Here is a 19,142-nt window from a genome sequence, read left to right as displayed (position 1 = left end):
ACAAACACACTCACTCACTCACTCACTCACTTACAGAAACACACACTAACAGATACTCACTCACATATACACTGATAAACACACACATTCACTCACTCTCTCACTCACTCACTCACTCACTCACTCACAGAAACACCCACTAACAGATACTCACACACACATTCACTGACAGACTCACTCACTCACTCACTCACTCACAGACATACACTGACAGACAGACACACACATTCACTGACATAAACTGTCAGACACACACACATGCACTAACAGACATCCACACTTATTCACTCTCAGACACACACTGACACTCACTCACAGACATACACTGACAGACACACACATTCACTAACACACACATCCTGATACTGACACACATATACTCACACATATTGTCTCAAACACTAACAAATCATAATTTTCTTTAATTTTAATTTAAATCCACCCAGCCTCACTACCTTTGGGAGAGCTGAAGTGGATTCTTTCCCTGGGGTCCAGTAACGTCATATTCAAACTCCCGGCATCATTGCAGGGCACGTGAGGGAGCCGAGTAGGAAGTGCTCAGAGGACAGAACTCCCTTGCCACCTGCCTGCAATGTGAGCAGCTGCCCACCTCGGGAGGGCCAGAAGGCAGCCAGCCGGCCAGCTCTTGGGCGCTCCATGAAAGAGGCTGACTAGGCATCTGACAGGACGTTTCAGGGCAGCATTTTTTGCCGCCACTCGAAAGTACTGCTCAAGGCAAATGCCTTGTTAGGCTCGCTGTAAATACAGCACTGATTACTACAGTGAATCTAGCTTGTAATCCAGCTCAAGAATGTATTCATCGTACATCTCCTTGTTCACAGCTTTCAGACCAAAGCCAGGGTCTGAAATGTCATGTTAACCTAAACCATCTAGCTGCTTACTGGTATGACTGCTTTGATGTTTTAAAACATTTTTAGAGGATGATCTTTGGCTTTTTAAATTTTAGACATGTTTGTAGAATGCTATAATCTTGCTGTATTTCACATCATGTTAATTGTTTTATTTTGCAGCTTTATATATTGGACTGATTGGGGAAGACAACCTAAAATTGAAAGTGCTTGGATGGATGGGCAACAAAGACAAGTTCTAGTATCTAATTATCTTGGGTGGCCAACAGGCCTTACCATTGATTACATTAACAATAACAGAATATATTGGTGCGATTCTAAAGAAAATATTATTGAGTCAATTAAGCCAGATGGCACAGACAGACAAACTCTAGTTTCTGGAGGTTAGTATCTAATGTAGTTTATAACTTTTTTCTATATGTTTGCTTGAGTTTTCAGTTTAAGAATATAATTCAGACCACTTTAGTTTACAATTTCACAGTTTGCACGAGCCATTAACTGTCTATTTATAAAGGTATTGTGGGTTTAAAACCAGTATACAAGTCAAAATGAATAAGTGAACTTGCTAGATGCCCAGCACCCTAACCCAAGTTACCGTATATACTCGAGTATAAGCCGAGTTTTTCAGCACATTTTTTGTGCTGAAAAACCTCAACTCGGCTTATACTCGAGTCAATGTCTGTATTATGGCAATTTACATTGCCATAATACAGACAGGGGGCTGGCAGTGAGCGCTTACCTCTCCTGCACCTCCTGTCAGCTCCCTTCTCCTCCCCGGCGGTCCGTTCAGCACCTCGGTCAGCTCCCAGTGTAAGTCTCGTGAGAGCTGCGGGGTCATAGTGCGGCTCTCGCGAGACTTACAGTGTGAGCTGACAGAGATGCTGACCGGACCGCCGCGGAGGAGAATGGAGCTGACAGGAGCTGCAGGAGAGGTAAGTAACAGCTCTGCCAGCCCCCTCCTACACAGCCCATCCACTGGACCACCAGGGAGTGAGAGCCCCCCTCCCTGGCATGTATCAAGCAGGGAGGGGGGACGAAAATGTTTTAAATAAAATAAAAAATAATAATACAAAATAATAATTACATTAAAAAACAATAATAAAAAAAAAAAAAAAAAAATAATAATAATAAAAAAATATTAAAATAATTAAAAAAATAATAATAAAATTGCCCACCCCCCACCAAGGCTCAGCTACACACACACTGCACTCATACACACACACACACTGCACTCATACACACACACACATTGCACTCATACACACACTGCACTCATACACAAACACTGCATTAATACACACAATGCACTCATACACACACTGCACTCATACACACACACACTGCACTCATACACACACACACTGCATTCATACACACACACACTGCACTCATACACACACTGCACTCATACACACACTGCACTCATACACACACTGCATTCACACACACACACTGCATTCATACACACACTGCATTCATACACACACTGCATTCATACACACACTGCACTCATATACACACACACTGCATTCATACACACACTGCACTCATACACACACTGCATTCATACACACACTGCACTCATACACACACTGCACTCATATGCACACACACTGCATTCATACATACACACACAGGACTCATACACACACTGCACTCATACACACACGCTGCACTCATACACACACTGCACTCATACACACACTGCACTCATTCACACCCACTGCAGTCATAAACACACACTGCATTCATACACACACTGCATTCATACACACACACTGCATTCATACACACACACTGCATTCATTATATACACACACTGTAAATAAATATTCAATTAATACTAATTTTTTAGGATCTAATTTTATTTAGAAATTTACCAGTAGCTACTGCATTTCCCACCCTAGTCTTATACTCGAGTCAATAAGTTTTCCCAGTTTGTTTGGGTAAAATTAGGGGCCTCGGCTTATATTCGAGTCGGCTTATACTCGAGTATATACGGTATATTAAAAAGGAAAGCAAAAAGTGTGACATTTAGTTGTATTCCAGTGGGATAGTGTGTTCAAAATGAAGGCAAAACAACAATTTGTGCAAAGATGCATTTCAGAGTTTCCTAAAAAAGTTAAAATCAGCAAAACCATTTTACATAATGTTTGTACATTGAAAAATTGAAAAGTAGGATACTTTAACAGATAATGATAGTGAATATTATAATAAACAGAAGTTGTGAAGCAACTGTCATGCTAATTACTCCATGTTTACAGCCTTGACCCAGAATTTACATTTTTCACTAACCACCTATGTTCCTAACTCAGTGATATATTATTGTCTTCACAAATGTATATGCGGTTCATATTTATGATGGGGAATTACAACATTGTTACTTACTCCTAGTTGACCTAGGAAATCCCTACAGCCTGGACGTGTTTGAAGGACATGTGTTCTGGACCACAAAAGAAAAGGGGGAAGTTTGGAAGATAGACAAATTTGGCAAAGAATCTAAAGTCAAAATTCTGACAGTCAATCCGTGGCTGACTCAAGTCCGCATATACCACGAACATAGATACAATCGTTCAGGTAATTATTGAACTTTACAGAGAAAGGATACTGATCACCTTTAGAAGAACTTGGTTAAAGACTTACAAAAATATATAACTTGCCTTACTCTATCTCCCAAAAACTGTGATCCAAATACTCCATCCTCATTTCCAATGTACTATCATCTTTCACTGTTTTTTTTTATCGTTTTACTATCATCTATATTTTTTCTCTATCATACTTTCTTCCATCATTTCAAGTCTAGCAATGTTTTCATATCTCTGCTTTCTCTCTAATGTCTCCCAGATGGAGATGTCTATCCAAACTTTAGTGCTTCTCATTCTCACCATACTCAGAATGGCTTGAGAAATCCAACTGCTCTATTAGGCAAAACCTGTCATTCAACTTCCACTTTCTTTTTTCATTGGCCTTTCTGACATTCCACTGCTATACCCATCAATCTACCTTTCATTCTGGACACATTGCTCTTTGACTCTTGAATTCCATTCCTCATTTCACTGACATTCTAAGGCTCATTTTGAGCAGGGTACATTATTTGTTTCTGTTCACTGCAGTGGCAGACCCAGAGCCTGATCTCGGGAGGGGCACTTGTAGATTATTTAAATAAATAATCCAGGCACAATAACCACTACAGCTCAGTGTAGTAGTTATGGTGCCAGTAGTGCCAGGATCCCATCCCAGAGTAAGTAGTCAAACTGTTTAAGAACAGTTTAAGACAACTTACCTGGGGTCTGCTGGGATATAGGGCATAGGAGCAGTGGTATGTGTTAGGGGTGAAGTGTGTGTGAAAGGTGCAGTGTGTGTGTGAGTGTGTGTGAGCAGTGAAGTGTGTGTGCGAGTGCATGAGGGCGGCAGTGTATGTCAGGGTTGCAGTGTGTGTGTTAGGGGGCAGTATATGTATGGGGCAGTGTGTGTGTGAGAGAGCTCCAGTGTGTGTGTGAGCGGTGCAGTGTGTATGTGAGGGTGGCAGTGTGTGTGAGAGTTGCAGTGTGTGTATGGGGGGCAGTGTTTGTGGGGCGGTGTGTGTAGTTTATGTATGGGGGCAGTGTTTGTGGGGCAGTGTGTGTATGGGGGGCAGTGTTTCTGGGGCAGTGTGTGTAGTGTGCGTATGGGGGCAGTGTGTGTATGGGGGCAGTGTTTGTGGGGCAGTGTGTGTAGTGTGTGTGTATGGGGGGCAGTGTTTGTGGGGCAGTGTGTGTAGTGTGTGTGTTTGTATGGGGGGTATGAGGGTAGGGAGGCTTTTTAATATATATTTTTTAAATTAATTAAATATATTGATGTCCCCCCTCCCTTCTTACCTTTACTGGGAGGAGGGGACATTTCTGGATCCCTGGTGGTCCGGTGGGGAATCCCTGGTGGTCCCAGTGGTGAGAGTGAAATCTAATCTTGCGAGATTTGGAGGTTTGCCGTGGTAACCGCGGCAATGCTCCATGCTTGCAAGAGTGGGACCTGGAGGAGCTGCAGGTAAGAGCTCCCGGGTCCTCTCTCACTCCCTCCCCCGCTGACTGTCAGCACAGTGCCTGCAGACCGGGGAGGGAGATCACTTATTTCTGATCTCCCTCCCCGGTCCACAGGCACATTGCAGGGCTGGCACTTGGACAATGCCAGCCCTGCATTAGCCGGCAGGGGAGAGTCTCGGGCGGAGGGGGGGGGGGTGCAATTGCCCCGTTGCCACCCCCCTGGATCCGCCACTGGTTCACTGTAACTTGTATGTCATGTATTTGTTGTTTTTATACAAACCTTTCTAAAGAGCTGTAAAACATAGCAGTGCTAAAATAATACTTTTATCTTATTTTATAATTTTTTTTATGCTCACTTTTACATTTCAGTTACCAGTCGCTGCAAGGATGTCTGTTCCCATCTGTGTCTGCTGAGACCTGGAGGCTATACATGCGCCTGCCCCCAAGGTAGCAACTTCATGGGGGGGAGCACTACCGAGTGTGATGCAGGTAAGTCCATTTCTTGGACAGTATATTCTTTGAATATGACTAGTTGTAGCAATGCATTTGTTGGCTCTGAGGTTATATGCACATTCCCAAACTGGTTCTCCTTTACCTTAATTCCACGTTCTCTCTGGCAAGCTCGAGTAAGACTCTTTTTGTGAGCCAAAATGTTGCATGTTTTAATTTAATAAATCTATGTTGGACCTTCTCTAATTTAGTGCCTTTTGTTGGATTTGCAAGTGGGCACTTCTCTAAGCAGGAGGAACTTGGGTCTTTCCTTGCACGTGGGAGTTCTCTTTTATTTTGCTTATATAATATACGCAGAATAGGCTTTAAACCTTTTTTGTTTTTTTTTCTGTGTGTGATTATTGAGGGAAGGATGTGATTACAATTCATTATATATGTTAGCATTCTCCGATAATATTTTATCTAGATGGCTAATAGCTTTGAACCACTGTTCATATATAAAGCATGAAGCAACCAAGTTTGTTAATGTACAATTCTACTTGTTCTTAGCTGTTCAACTTCCTGTTTCGCTGCCAGAGGGATGTAGATGCATGAATGGAGGAAGCTGCTATCAAGATGAAAGCAATAATTATAAATGCACGTAAGTCACAGGTTTGTTATTGTACAAGTGCCTTTGGAGTAGATTTGCTTAGTTTACTGTTAGTCCACAAGATATAGATTTTGCAAAGGTGCATCTGTCAGTCGGTCCGTCTCTCTTGATACACATTTATCCTTAATGGAAGTATAAAAAGCAAGTCTATTTGAGGACTAAAAGCGGTGTATAGATCCTATTCCTAATATTTATTAAATGCAATAGAATTGATACGGATTATTTAATGGAGGTGAGGGTTGATTTAGAAAGGCGCATATATATTTATTGTAATTGTCTGTGTATTTTGTGTCAGGGAATTAACAATCTCACAGCTCAACTAGAGGTCTAGAACTTGAGGATACCCAAAACAATCTGCATACAGTGAGGGAAAAAAAGTATTTGATCCCCTGCTGATTTTGAACGTTTGCCCACTGACAAAAAAATGATTAATCTATAACTTTAATGACAGGTGTATTTTAACAGTGAGAGACAGAATAACAAACAAAAACAAAAAGCATGTCAAAAAAGTTATACATTGATTTGCATGTTAATGAATGAAATAAGTATTTGATCCCCTATCAATCAGCAAGATTAAAATACACCTACCATTAAAATTATAGACTGATCATTTATTTGTCAGTGGACAAACAGTCAAAATCAGCACATAATTAAATACTTTCCCCCCTCACTGTATATATTAACCCATCTCACTGTGCCAGAGGACAGAGGGGTGGGAATTGAGTAGTTGTTGTGGCCTTTGCCCAGTGCAGTATCTAAATCGCCCACACAAAGGGACATATTTTAGAGTAGGTCTACTCAATGTTTTATAAATAAAGGTGCTCAAATAGGTTCTTCAGTTGAAATTATTGTCCTGGGATCTTCAACTCCTGACTTGATAAAAGGGATCCTTGAAATCTAAATTAATTTGATTTATCATCAATTGAACAGATTAGTTATCTGTTTTTTTGTTTTATTGGCGAGACTCCAATAACCCACATCATCCATTGTGATCAGCCACTAGTTAAAGTTGAAGGTCTGCTCAAGTTAATTGAATGACATAAATACGTGCACTTTGTAAACTTGCAATTGGTCTTTAAGCTAATACTAATTTTATTATAAGTAAAATGGGCCACTTATCAGTTTTTATATTTTATAACATTAGGTGCACATCAGGTTATTCTGGGAAATTCTGTGAAACAAGATCTGCGTTTCATTTATCTGCAGGAACAGGTATGTCGATAATGTAGAATATTTACATTTATTATTTATTTTTTAATTTAAATTACAAGTTATTTCAGAGTTTTAGCAGGAAAATAAATTAGCATTTGACCATTTGCAGTGTCCCGAGGCACAAATACATAATAGTACAATCTGGTTAAGAAGTTACATATTTAACATGCACAAAATATAACTAAAACATTAGTTAGGGTTATTTGTTAACATGTGAATTATCATGAAAATCAAATTTTACACCAAAGTACACAAATTGTAAACATAGTTGAGTTTTTTTTTGTTTTTTTTCAAATTCATCTATTGGGCTTATAACTTAAAATACACTTAGATTTGTTTACAATTTACACTATAATGAATAAGAACCATAATATATATATAAGCATCAGCAGTTGTTATAGGTTTGATTTTGTTGGAGATGGAGGGAAAATAAGTTATTTTTGAAAAAAATTGCTCGCAAGTAGAAGATTTTTGGTTTTCCTGTAGGTTATTGCATTCTAGAATACATTAAGAAAACATGTACAAACAAGTCTATAGAAATATAATATAGAAAGAGATAAAGTTGAATGTTATTATCTTGAATATGTTTTAATGCAAGTCAATAGAGTATTTTTTTAAATGTTTTGTTTATTCTGGTAGAACTCAAAGCACAGAATGTTTTCAGGTAGCTGAAAACAGCTGTGAAACACAAGTTCAGGGAGCAGTTTACTTTAAGTTGGCTTCTAAGGCATTTTGAGTTTAAAGATTTATGATGTTCCGTCCACTTATTGCTTCCTAGGAGCTCTGCATAGGGATAGATGATGAGCTCTAATTGTTGTTATGGTTTTCTCTACAGCTACCGTTGTTGTCCTGCTAACCCTTATTTTGATCATAATCATTTGTGCTTTGGCAATGGGAGGATTCTCTAACTACAGACGGACTGGCAATCTCTTTCCACCTCTTCCAAAATTCCCAAGGTTGGCCCCAATGGGTTTCACAGGAAACAATTACCTTTGTAAAATAATTTTATTAAAAAACAAAAAAACACAAACTTAACTATATATATATGCTAACAAACAAATGCTAACAAATGGCCAACAGAACGTTTACTTGACAAAATATGTACGAAAAATCCTCAATATATAAAAGTGAAATATTCTACAATTTACACTAACTAGCACATTCTAAAACACTTTGTGTGGTGCAGGTTTGCCAAAACCAGTCTGGGTATTGTGCTGGTAGCATTCTGTTGGCCATTTGTTAGCATTTGGATATCTTTCTGCGAGTTCATAATGAGTTTTGGCTTTAGAGTAGACAATCTGTCTTTTTAGATGACACAGAAACCTACAAGACAGCTGCGCATTTGATGCAAGAATAGACAAATTCGAACTCAGCAATTATTACAACATTACATTTTTTTTCCAGCTTTTACTAATTTAACCTAAACTTTGCTGTTCTAGTCAATGTGAGCAATTCATACCAATACACAATGGTCTTTCTTTTTGATATCTCTGTTACAGTTTAGATGCTGTTGCCATGTAAAGGTAACATTCATGTGTTTCAATATTTTATTAAAATTATGATTTTTTTTATTTTTGTTATCAATACAGCTTAAGCGGCTTAGTAAAGGCCACTGAAAATGGCAACGGGGTAACATTCCGGTCTGGAACGGATGTCAGCATGGATATTGGGGTACCTGGATTTGGGGCAGAATCCTCAATAGACAGAGTAATGCAGATGGTAAGGATTTTAAATTTTTTGTAATGCAAACATCTTACATTACATTACAATCATACAGTTGCAGGAAATCAAATAAATGTAAAAATCAAGAGTTTATAGGAACTACAGTATATTCTCAGAAAAGTTTGTAAAATCAGATTATTCACTAAAATAGACTTGTGTTAAAGTGTGTCTAGGTTCACAGCTCAATTGTAGATAGCCTCTTCTACTTGGTGGAGCAAACACTGCATGTTTGGGAATTCAACGCTAATTTAGAAGTTTTGGTTTCGAATCTATATTTAAGTCAATTGGATCTTGAATCCGGTATTTTCCGGCTACTCTGCAATTTCTCTTACATCCAGAGAAATTTGATTGAGTTTATCCAAAACTGAGAAAATACAAGACAACATTACGTAGAGTTTCAAATACGTTGACAATAGTTTAAAAGATTTTTGGCAATGATATTTGCATATGCACCTGAAGCACATGTTGATTAAAGAAGCAATTGACTTATTGAACTACATGAATTACATTTCCACTTAATTGCCTATTGCTGACATCTAAAATCTATTGGCTACACATTTGAATACCGTTCACTGCTCCTAACCTATCATTATTTAAAACTAACTTATGTTTGCATATAGAAAAGACTGATAATAAACGCTACAAAGTAAAGAACATTTCCATGAGTTCTTTTTAAATACTGAAAACGCTGGAAATTAAGTCCATAATATGTGTAAAAAGGTTATTGTTTGTAAAATTCATAACATTGAGCAAATGTCTTTTGCATATCATTGATCTAATTCTCTTTGACACTATACTTTTTTATAAAAATATTCTGAATTTCATTGTACTCTTCTGTTGTTCAATGAAATGTTAAACTCAAAATTATTAAGTGATATGTGAAATATAGCTGTTTGTAAAGGACAACTATCGAGCAAAGTGCTAAATATGAAAAAAGACACTTCAATATTTCTTCGTATTGACCCACTGTTTAGAATTTTGGGATGAGTATTGATACCTATACTAAAGGACAGTCATTTTGATCCATAAAAATATTCTGGAATCAATACTTGATAATACTTTCTAATGGAGTCGATCAGTAAGCCTAGAGATGGGTGATGTACGAAAATATGTTACGAAAATGTTGCGACAATACGTTTGCGTAACTATCAGCTGCAAAGTTTACACACATGACTTACATTTTGCTAAACTAAAATATGTGCCAAATATTATATGTATAAGTATAGAAATTGAAATATTTGTACACTTTCTTCATTTTTCTAGAATGAAACATTTACTGTAGTGACCGATAAAGAACCGATCACCTATGAAAATCCAATGTATTCTAGTAGTGCAGAGGGTGGAGCCAGTGCAACTATCCACCAACCACCAGATGTAAGATATGAAAATGGAATGCAATCTGGGAAACACAATTCATTAAATTATTATATCACAGCCATATAGTTGTCATATGCTCATGCACAGTGAGCACAATGTTTTTACACTCAAGTGGGCAATTTTACATGAGATGCACGCATGTCTGTAAAATTAATGATCAAAGCTATTATCAGGCATTATTCACATAGTTTGGTATACTGGGACAAATTACCCCAGTTCATGAACATAAACCTGGGAATCTCTGTTTTATTGCAAGATGGGGCATAATTCACATATATTTAAAGCAGTAGCAGCCAACAATAATCCCTCTTGCTGGTGTAGAACTTAAAGGGACACTCTAAGTGCCAAAACCACTTTGTTGTAATGTAGTGGTTTTGGTGCAGAGACCCTGTCCCCTTTCTCAGGCAATGCAAAACATTACCATTTCAGAGAAATAAAAATGTATATATTTGCGATAGAACACACCTCTAGTGACTGTTAGACTGACAGTCAGAGGTACTAGATGACTGTGAACATTGTAGATTCACTGCTTTTTAAAGGAACACTGTAGGCACAATAACATCATCTTATTTGAGTTCTTATAGTGTCTTCATTCCTACCCCCTACCCCACTCGATTCCTACTCTCCCCAAACCTTTTATTTTAATAATTAGAAAGCTTGAAAAAATGCCGTCAAGTTACACCTCCAAGCCCTCTGGATATGAAAGCCAAGACTGTTACTTCCTGGCTCTCATACCCTCTCATACCACACATGCGCCTAAGGTCCCTATAGCTCCTCTATGAAGAGCATTTGATTGGACGATCATCCTGGAGGCACGCTTCCAGGATTACATTAGACAAGCAGGGCACTATGGCCGTGCCAAAGAAAAATAGCTGTCTTGGAGAATATTTCCAGTTCAGCCATTTTAGCCCTAAATTTAAATTCCTCACAAATTTAACATTAGTAAAGATTATGGGAGAGCACACATTAGAATAAATCCTCAGACTACACTAACATCCTGCAAGGCCATTTGAAGTATATATTCCTGGTTTTAGCTGGGGAACTATATGAACTGCATTGAGGCATAAAAATGTGTAGATTTTGCTGGCCTTTTTTAAAATCTACATTCTCAAAAATGCCAGCATTTTTAATTCAACTGTATGATATTGATGCATTTGATCATTTCCATTTTTTTTCACTGTATGTTCCAAAATGTTATGTTTTCCTCTGCTAACGTTCCTTCCTACAAGAAGAATTGCAAAGAAATAGCTGTAGTATAATAACATTGGATATAGAATAATAACACTTTATACCCTCCCAATATTTTTAAAAATCAAAAACAAATCAATCATAAATCAATCATTACATTTACGTTAATTTACATTTTTCTTCAACAGCATGAACAAAATGTATGTATTTCATTATTTTTCTTGGCATCATCTTAATATTTTAGCATCCTTTTTTTTTCTAGTTAACTGAATCAAGTAACGAGCACAAGCCTGATAGTTTCGTAAACCCTGTTTATGCAGTTAATACAACAGAGACTACAGTGAACACAGAAGCACCACAACCAGTTAGTATTCCTTTTTTTTTTCTCAATTGGTACAGTATTAGTACTGTTTATACTCATAAAAAACACAAAGAAAAAACTAATAATAGTGCACTAACATTACTGCACTATTGTTTTTATTTTTTTCTGTGGTCTTATGAGTATAAGCACATCGCTGTTTAGAGGATGTTCAGAATATGAGATGCTGACACTGTTTTTCATAAGTATTGTTTATGTGCTTTTTGGTGTTTTTTTTAAGGCAAAGGAACACTTTGTTGGTGTTTGGCGATTGTACAGGGGCTTTTAGTGCACTCACTGTAATCTTTTTGCGCTATCACCATTTGTAGCACTTTTTATTTCTACGTCTTCATTTTATACTCGACTAGTATCTGATCAAATGTTCAATCTATATTATTTTTATAATTACTGACTGTGTCACCCATGCAAATCTCCAGCAATATAATATATATTGGATCTTTAAATGTTCTTCAATATTTATTCCTTTGTCTTTGTCTAACCACTTAATTATAACCAAATACATTTTTAGGAAACAAAGTGGAGCTTCTTCAAGAGGAAAATTAAACAAAGTACAAACTTTGAAAATCCAATATATTCAGAAGTAAGTGAGCATGTAAAGATATTTCTTAACTCCTTATCCTTGATCCCTGACTCTTGAACTTGGTGTATACATGGGCCTTATTTGTTCTGCATTGCAAAGCAGCAAAACATTAAATATAAACACACAAAAGTAAGCCATGCGCTCAAACTCCCGCTACTCATGGGTGGCAACAATGGCTACAGTCTCAGCTGATGTATAATGTAGCCATTGATGCCACCCAAAAGCAGTATTAAAACAGTGGCAAGATTTTCTATAATATATCTCATATATAGAAAAAAATATAGAAATATATATGAAAATAAAAGAAAACATACTAAGGCACATTGGCAACACAAAATTACGTAGACAAAAAAAAGTGAATGGAGAGGTTGATATAAGGCAAATGTAAAAGATGTCAGCGAAGGTTTAGTATGTTCAGGTTTTGAAGTTTGCATATATTCGGCGAACATTTACAATTTTTAATAGAGAATAAATGTTAGTTGTTCCTTTACTTCAGTGCCCTTCTACCCATTTCTTCTTCAATTTAGTTTCGGATTGCTAATTTTGGGCAAACATAGACAAGCTGAAAAATTAAACCTTCTACACAATTCCTTGTTTATCAAATACATTATAATGTATTCTCCTGTTCCTACCATTTCATCATGTTGGCCCTATGTTTGTCTGTCTTTTGGTACCTCCTTGCCCATCTATATACATTATTTTTACTCCTTTCTGCTACTTCATCCTCCACTCTTCCCTACATCTTCTAATCTTTCTTTTCTTATGGCCTTTCTGAGTGATATTGCATTTCTAAAATGAAATGTATTCCATTCTAAACTTAAGGCACAGCTATGGCATTCCATGCAAATCAGCTTATGTTTTCTGGCTGTTGTGTTGAAACTCTCAAATAAATCCTCCTAATCTAACTCTAGGGAATATTTTCTTTAAAGGCAAAGTCTAATCCGCCACCTGAACTAATAGGATGTTCAAAGATACACACACCAATTGGGAAGAGATGTGCATTAAGATAGAAACCTTTAAGTATTAATAAATCAAAACAGATCCCACCATTATCATGTTCAATTCAAGGAGGAAACTGTTTCACAGATACTTCTGCTGCTTCTATAGCATTTGACCCAGATTAATACACAATTACACATGAAACAAAGAAAAAAGGCAGGCTCTTTAAAATGTGCAAACTATTTTCTGCTGTGTTCTTGCAAACCTTTTTTTTATTACCTATTTCAGATGGAGAAAGATCAGCCGCAGGAGACTGTCGAAGATCCTTCACCATTCACGTCATCGCTGTCCACACAATTGCCACAGAATAGTGAACAGTCTCAAATTGCCTTTTCGCCAACAGAAGATACGTTCAAAGACACTGCCAATCTTGTCAAAAGAGATTCAGATGTATAACTAAATATTCAACTTGGGAACACGTTCATTTCAAAAACTTTCTTGCACATATTTTTATATTGGCAGAGAAGATAATGTTAACAGTCATTTCTTTATACAAAAAAAAATATATATATATATTCTTAGGCTGTAGAGACTTTTTTTTGGGAACTTTGCCTTTTTTTTTCGACAAATGCCAATTGATATTTTATGAAGAATTATCACAATGTACTATATGTATATCTTTGCACTGAAACTGTCTGAAAATATTATAAATATTGTGTATAATTGTAAATTTGTTAAGAAAAGATTATGTTGTCAATGATATGTGCAACTTTGGGATAATGAAAGATAATTGAAACAGTAATTTTAATATGAAAGGAACACTAATGGATAAAAAAAACCTAATTTAACATCTACTGTGTTGTTTTTTTTATAGTGAACTGAATTTATGTATACACACTTCTATCATGAGCTCACAAAATATGTATGTGTATATATATATATATAATAATCCGGATAGCACTCTCAGGACTTTTCAAATAGTAAAGCTATTTCCTGATGAAAGTTTGTGTGTAACAAACTGAAACGTAGATTTTTTTTTTTTTATGTGAAGCTAATTAAAAGCTAAGTTTTACTATTTGACAAGTCTTGAGGGTAACAGATATACGTATTTGGCTTGACAAGCACCGGGCAAGTTACTGGATTTATGGAGTGCAAGATCTTTTTCAATTATATATATTTCCTGGCCCTATCCATGACACCACAACAATGGGTAGCTCCTCCCTATGCCTAATTAGACAGGAACCTAATTAAAACAGAAGGTATAAGTAACTCCTTCTATCCTTTCCACCCTCAGTCTTTTTGTTCCGGTCCTATCCCTAGGACAGACTTAGTCTTTTCAGGACTAAAAACTTTTTCTTTTATGGCTTACCTGAAGATAATCTTTTCCTCTGGCCCCTTGGGAGTTCAGCCTCTCTCCCTAAGGAAGTCTCCGGTACACGGCCCTCCACAAAGGTGACCCCTTCGAGAAACCCCTTGAGTGACCAGGGGTTCTAACTTGCTGTGACCCGAGGGGTAGCAAGATCATGCCCTTGGGAACACAACCCTCCACAAAGGTGACCCCCTGGAGAAATCCCTTTAGTTACCAGGGGTTCTAACTTGCCCTGATGGGGTAGCAAAATCATGCCATCATCATAATTCCTGCAGTGACCCAAGGGGTAGTAGGCTGGGCATGCACATACAGACCTTATGGATTTACTTGCTGTGACCTGAGGGGTAGTAAGATTATGCCATCACTCTATGTCCTGCATTGACCCAATGGGGTAGTAAGCTGGGCATGCACATACAGAGCATATGGATTACAAGGATTAATATGACATTGACTAACATTCCATCGCTAAAAGAGTTAATGTGATGCTGACTAGCATTCCATCGCTGAAAGGGTTAAAGTACAATCCTGCTGTCTTGTACTTTCCCATGGATTTACTTGCTGTGACCATAAGGGTAGCAAGATTATACCATCACCCTATTTCCTGCAGTCACCAATGAGTAACAGGCTGTGCATGCACATTCAGAGCACATATATGAATATAACTCCTTCTACCCTTCATCAATTTCAGCTGGACGATAAGAGATTCCTGACAATTTTAATTTCAAGCAAATAAATGTTAAAATCCTTATTCCCAGGCATCTGTGTAGGCTTCTGTTATGCCTTTTCATACAGCCGCTTCTATGGCTTTTGTAAAGACTTGTCTTTACCTGTGTGTCTCGCTTCCTCAATTCCAACTCTCTCCCAACGCTCATTCAGTGTCTCCTTTTCCAAGGATACCACCTCCCCTCGTGCTGTCTCGGTTGGAGTTCCCCAAGGCTCTGTCCTTGGTCCCCTTCTATTTTCTCTTTATACTGCCTCTCTTGGCAAACTTATTGCCTCTTTTGGATTCCACTACCACACTAGGCCTAGGAATATGAAAATCCAGCAGCTATATAAAGAGGCATAACAGAGGCCTAGGAATAAGTAAACCCAGTGGCTGAATTAAAAGGCATAACAGAGGCCTAGTATTAAAATAATCCAGCGGCTGTGTCTGTGTGTCTCTGTATGTATGTGTCTGTGTGTGTGTCTCGGTATGTATGTGTCTGTATCATACAGACAGACAGACATACACATACAGACAGACACATACATACGGACAGACACACAAACACACACATACACACAGTCTGTATGTATTTGTCCTTATATGTGTGTGTGTGTGTGTGTGTGTCTGTATGTATGTGTGTGTCTGTATGTATGTGTCTGTGTGTGCGTCTCTGTATGTGTCTGTATGTGTGTGTGTCTCTGTATGTATGTGTCTGTATGATACAGACACATACATACTTTTTACATTCCATCGCTAAAAGAGTTAATGTGATGCTGACTAGCATTCCATCGCTGAAAGGGTTAAAGTGCAATCCTGCTGTCTTGTGCTCTCCCATGAATTTTACTCCACGCTCAACACATACATACAGAGACACAGACACATACATACAGAGACACACAGACACAGCTGCTTTATTCTCTTAATACTAGGCCTCTGTTATGCCTTTAAATTCAGCCACTGGGTTTACTTATTCCTAGGCCTCTGTTATGCCTCTTTATATAGCAGCTGGAATTTCTTATTCCTAGGCCTCTGTTATGCCTTTTAATGCCTTTTATTACTAGGCTTCTGTGTGTTTTAATTTTGCCACTGGGTCCACTTATTCCTAGGCCTCTGTTAAGCCTCCTAATATAGCAGCTGGATTTCCTTATTCCTAGGCCTCTGTTATGCCTTTCAATGCCCTTTTATGATTTTTATTACTTTTTTAGCAGGGATTTGCTTTGCTAAGGATAAATCGGAATCTTATACAGTTATGGATTCAGATCCCTATGCTCCCTGTAAAAAAGGTCACACTCATAGGTAAGCCATTCTATTTTTTTCTGTGGTTCCAAACAAAAGTGTGCCTATTAATGATTGGAATTCCCTACGATGAAAGCTCTATGGGAAGAAAATCATCCGGATCATACAAGGAAAGTCGCACTAAAGGATCCTTTGTGAGGCATATGATAAGAGAGCCTTGTAAAAGTAAAGTATCTGCACAGACTGTCTGAAAGTGACTATAGGCCCATCTACCCATGTGCCTTATATCATGCAATATCAAACAGGAGGTATCTCAAGCCATCATAGAAGCTGTTAAAGCACAGATACTCTGGACAATTCCCAGAATGAATGAATACTCTGAGGAGTCCTTGGTGATGGATACATTCAGAGATATGGCATCATCTAGGAATGAGGATATTCAGCCTATTTCAGTACCTCCAGAATCAGCTCAAGTGGACCATTTGATTTCCAGAGTCTGTAAGACCTTACATCTGAAAGAATCGTCTAAGGTTGAGCCTTCTACCTGTAATCTTTCTTCCGGATCTCAGAAAGAGCAGAGCATCTTTTCCAGTTCCCGGTACCACTAATATCCTTATTATGGAATAATGGTTCAACACTGAAGTTTTCAACACAAGGGAGTTTCTTGCATCTTCATCCATTGGGATATCAGATGTTTGTACCTGGGACTCTGCTCCTAAGTGGACGATGAAGTCTGGCTAAATGTTCAACTCTGCCTGTTAAAAAATGCGGGATCTCTCTGAGATTCCATGGAGCATAGATGGTCTTTGTGGTGAAAGCACCTTCGTCACTGGTGTTTGGAGAGGCCTGCTTGCCAGCCTCTTACCCCAGGACTATGGCCCATATGTTAACATGGGTCTTAGGGCTATGGAAAGGCTTGTTTGTGCCTTTCCCCTGAAATGGTTCGGTATTTGGGGTTACCGAATAAACTGTCGAACAGCTGGACCACCCGCAAGTGGAGTGTGTCCCTCATTTACCTCCCAGGAGCTGTGGATAACCATAGCTAATTGACGAATGGCTGGGTGGTTTCTGTTCGTATAGTCGAACACGTGGCGGCAGCCATCTTGTTTAGTCGAACGCGTTCAGCTGTGTTTGGTCGTCGAGTTCATGGAACTCAAATCAGACATACGACGGCACGAACACCGCTGAACTTTACCTTCTCTGGAACTTCGACTCTTCAAAGGGAGTCGAACGGCGTTTGATAATACGAACGATACTTTAACTTTGACTAGGTGCATGAACGGTTCCCGTTCGGCTATTTGAACTGAACTTAGACATTGAAAATAGACCGACCCTGATAGCTAAAAGCTATGGTACTAATTATGGACCGATTTCTGCCAAACGGTCGGTGAAAACTCTTTAACTCCATGGCGATTCGACTATGTTCGTAGGATCTGAGCGCTGTTCGGATATAATGAGCGCTCAGATCCAAGCTATCTGGGGATATGTGGGGATTTAGTTATGTGAAGTGTGAGTTATGTATTTTAATGTGTTTTGTTGCAGTTGTAACTGGCCAATCAGCATCTCCTCATAGAGATGAATTGAATCAATTAATCTCTATGAGGAAAGTTCAGTGTCTGCATGCAGAGGGAGGAGACACTGAATCACAGGATGCTGTGCACAGTGCTCCCCTGTGCTCTGCTGACAGCAAATCTGAGTGGATGGAGGCATATTATGCCTCCATCAACTCCGAAGTCCCTCTGGTTCACTCCGAAGTCCCTCTGGTTCACTCTGAGTGACTGCAACTGGAGGTGTTCCTAGCTTTCAATGTAAACACTGTATTTTCTCAGAAAATACAGTGTTTACATGAGAGGCTGCAGGGAGCTATAGTTCTCACCTGAACAACCTCATTAGGCTGAAGTTGTTCAGGTGACTATAGTGTCCCTTTAAGTTTACGACGGCCACTTAAACCAGTTATCTCCAGGATACAGAGGAGGGATTTTACTGTTTCTGGGGGAGTGTTTCACATTGTATTATATTTTGATTGGCCATTGTAATTGTATTCCTGTCCTTCACAAGGTCCCTGTGGGAGTATCCCTTGCTGGAGGACCTGCATAAAAGGCCAAGCTGCGGCCACCATTAAACAGATCATCTTGTACCTTCATGAAGTTTCGGCTCATGTTTGGGGATTGGAGAACTACACTCTGGGGATTGCTATAATCACTATACTCCCCAGGGTATAATCACTAAGTTCTGGTAAGAGCTTGTTCCTGTTCAACTCCTACTGGAACCTTTCCAATCTGTATCCGTTAAGAACCCATTGCTGTCACTCAACAAATCACATTATAAAAATATTTACAACATCACAGCTATAAAAAGCCCCATTTTTGGTTTTCATTCAAATCATTACATTTAAGGTTTTTGCAGATCTAACTCAATCAGCCAGGTATATTCATGTATTTCCATCC

At 38.4% G+C, this 19,142-nt stretch overlaps 1 protein-coding gene across 1 annotated transcript in view; it reads left to right on the top strand.

Annotated features, from left to right (window-relative positions):
• LRP2 (LDL receptor related protein 2) overlaps window positions 1-14,232 on the top strand; it is a 176,142-nt gene extending 161,910 nt beyond the window's left edge. Inside the window, exons 69-79 of the mRNA XM_063429700.1 lie at window positions 1,032-1,252; window positions 3,264-3,446; window positions 5,258-5,377; window positions 5,888-5,978; window positions 7,132-7,199; window positions 8,035-8,155; window positions 8,789-8,918; window positions 10,185-10,295; window positions 11,749-11,850; window positions 12,374-12,445; window positions 13,673-14,232. Of these exons, the coding sequence (XP_063285770.1) occupies window positions 1,032-1,252; window positions 3,264-3,446; window positions 5,258-5,377; window positions 5,888-5,978; window positions 7,132-7,199; window positions 8,035-8,155; window positions 8,789-8,918; window positions 10,185-10,295; window positions 11,749-11,850; window positions 12,374-12,445; window positions 13,673-13,840 (1,387 nt within the window). The 3' untranslated portion in view covers window positions 13,841-14,232. The remainder of the gene's footprint in view (window positions 1-1,031; window positions 1,253-3,263; window positions 3,447-5,257; window positions 5,378-5,887; window positions 5,979-7,131; window positions 7,200-8,034; window positions 8,156-8,788; window positions 8,919-10,184; window positions 10,296-11,748; window positions 11,851-12,373; window positions 12,446-13,672) is intronic.
• Window positions 14,233-19,142: the final 4,910 nt, after the last annotated feature.

Source organism: Pelobates fuscus, chromosome 8 (assembly GCF_036172605.1).
Source record: "Pelobates fuscus isolate aPelFus1 chromosome 8, aPelFus1.pri, whole genome shotgun sequence".
NCBI classification, from domain to species: Eukaryota; Metazoa; Chordata; class Amphibia; order Anura; family Pelobatidae; genus Pelobates; species Pelobates fuscus.
The sequence above is the reverse complement of the archived record's forward strand: the minus strand, read 5'-3'. Positions and strand labels throughout refer to the sequence as shown.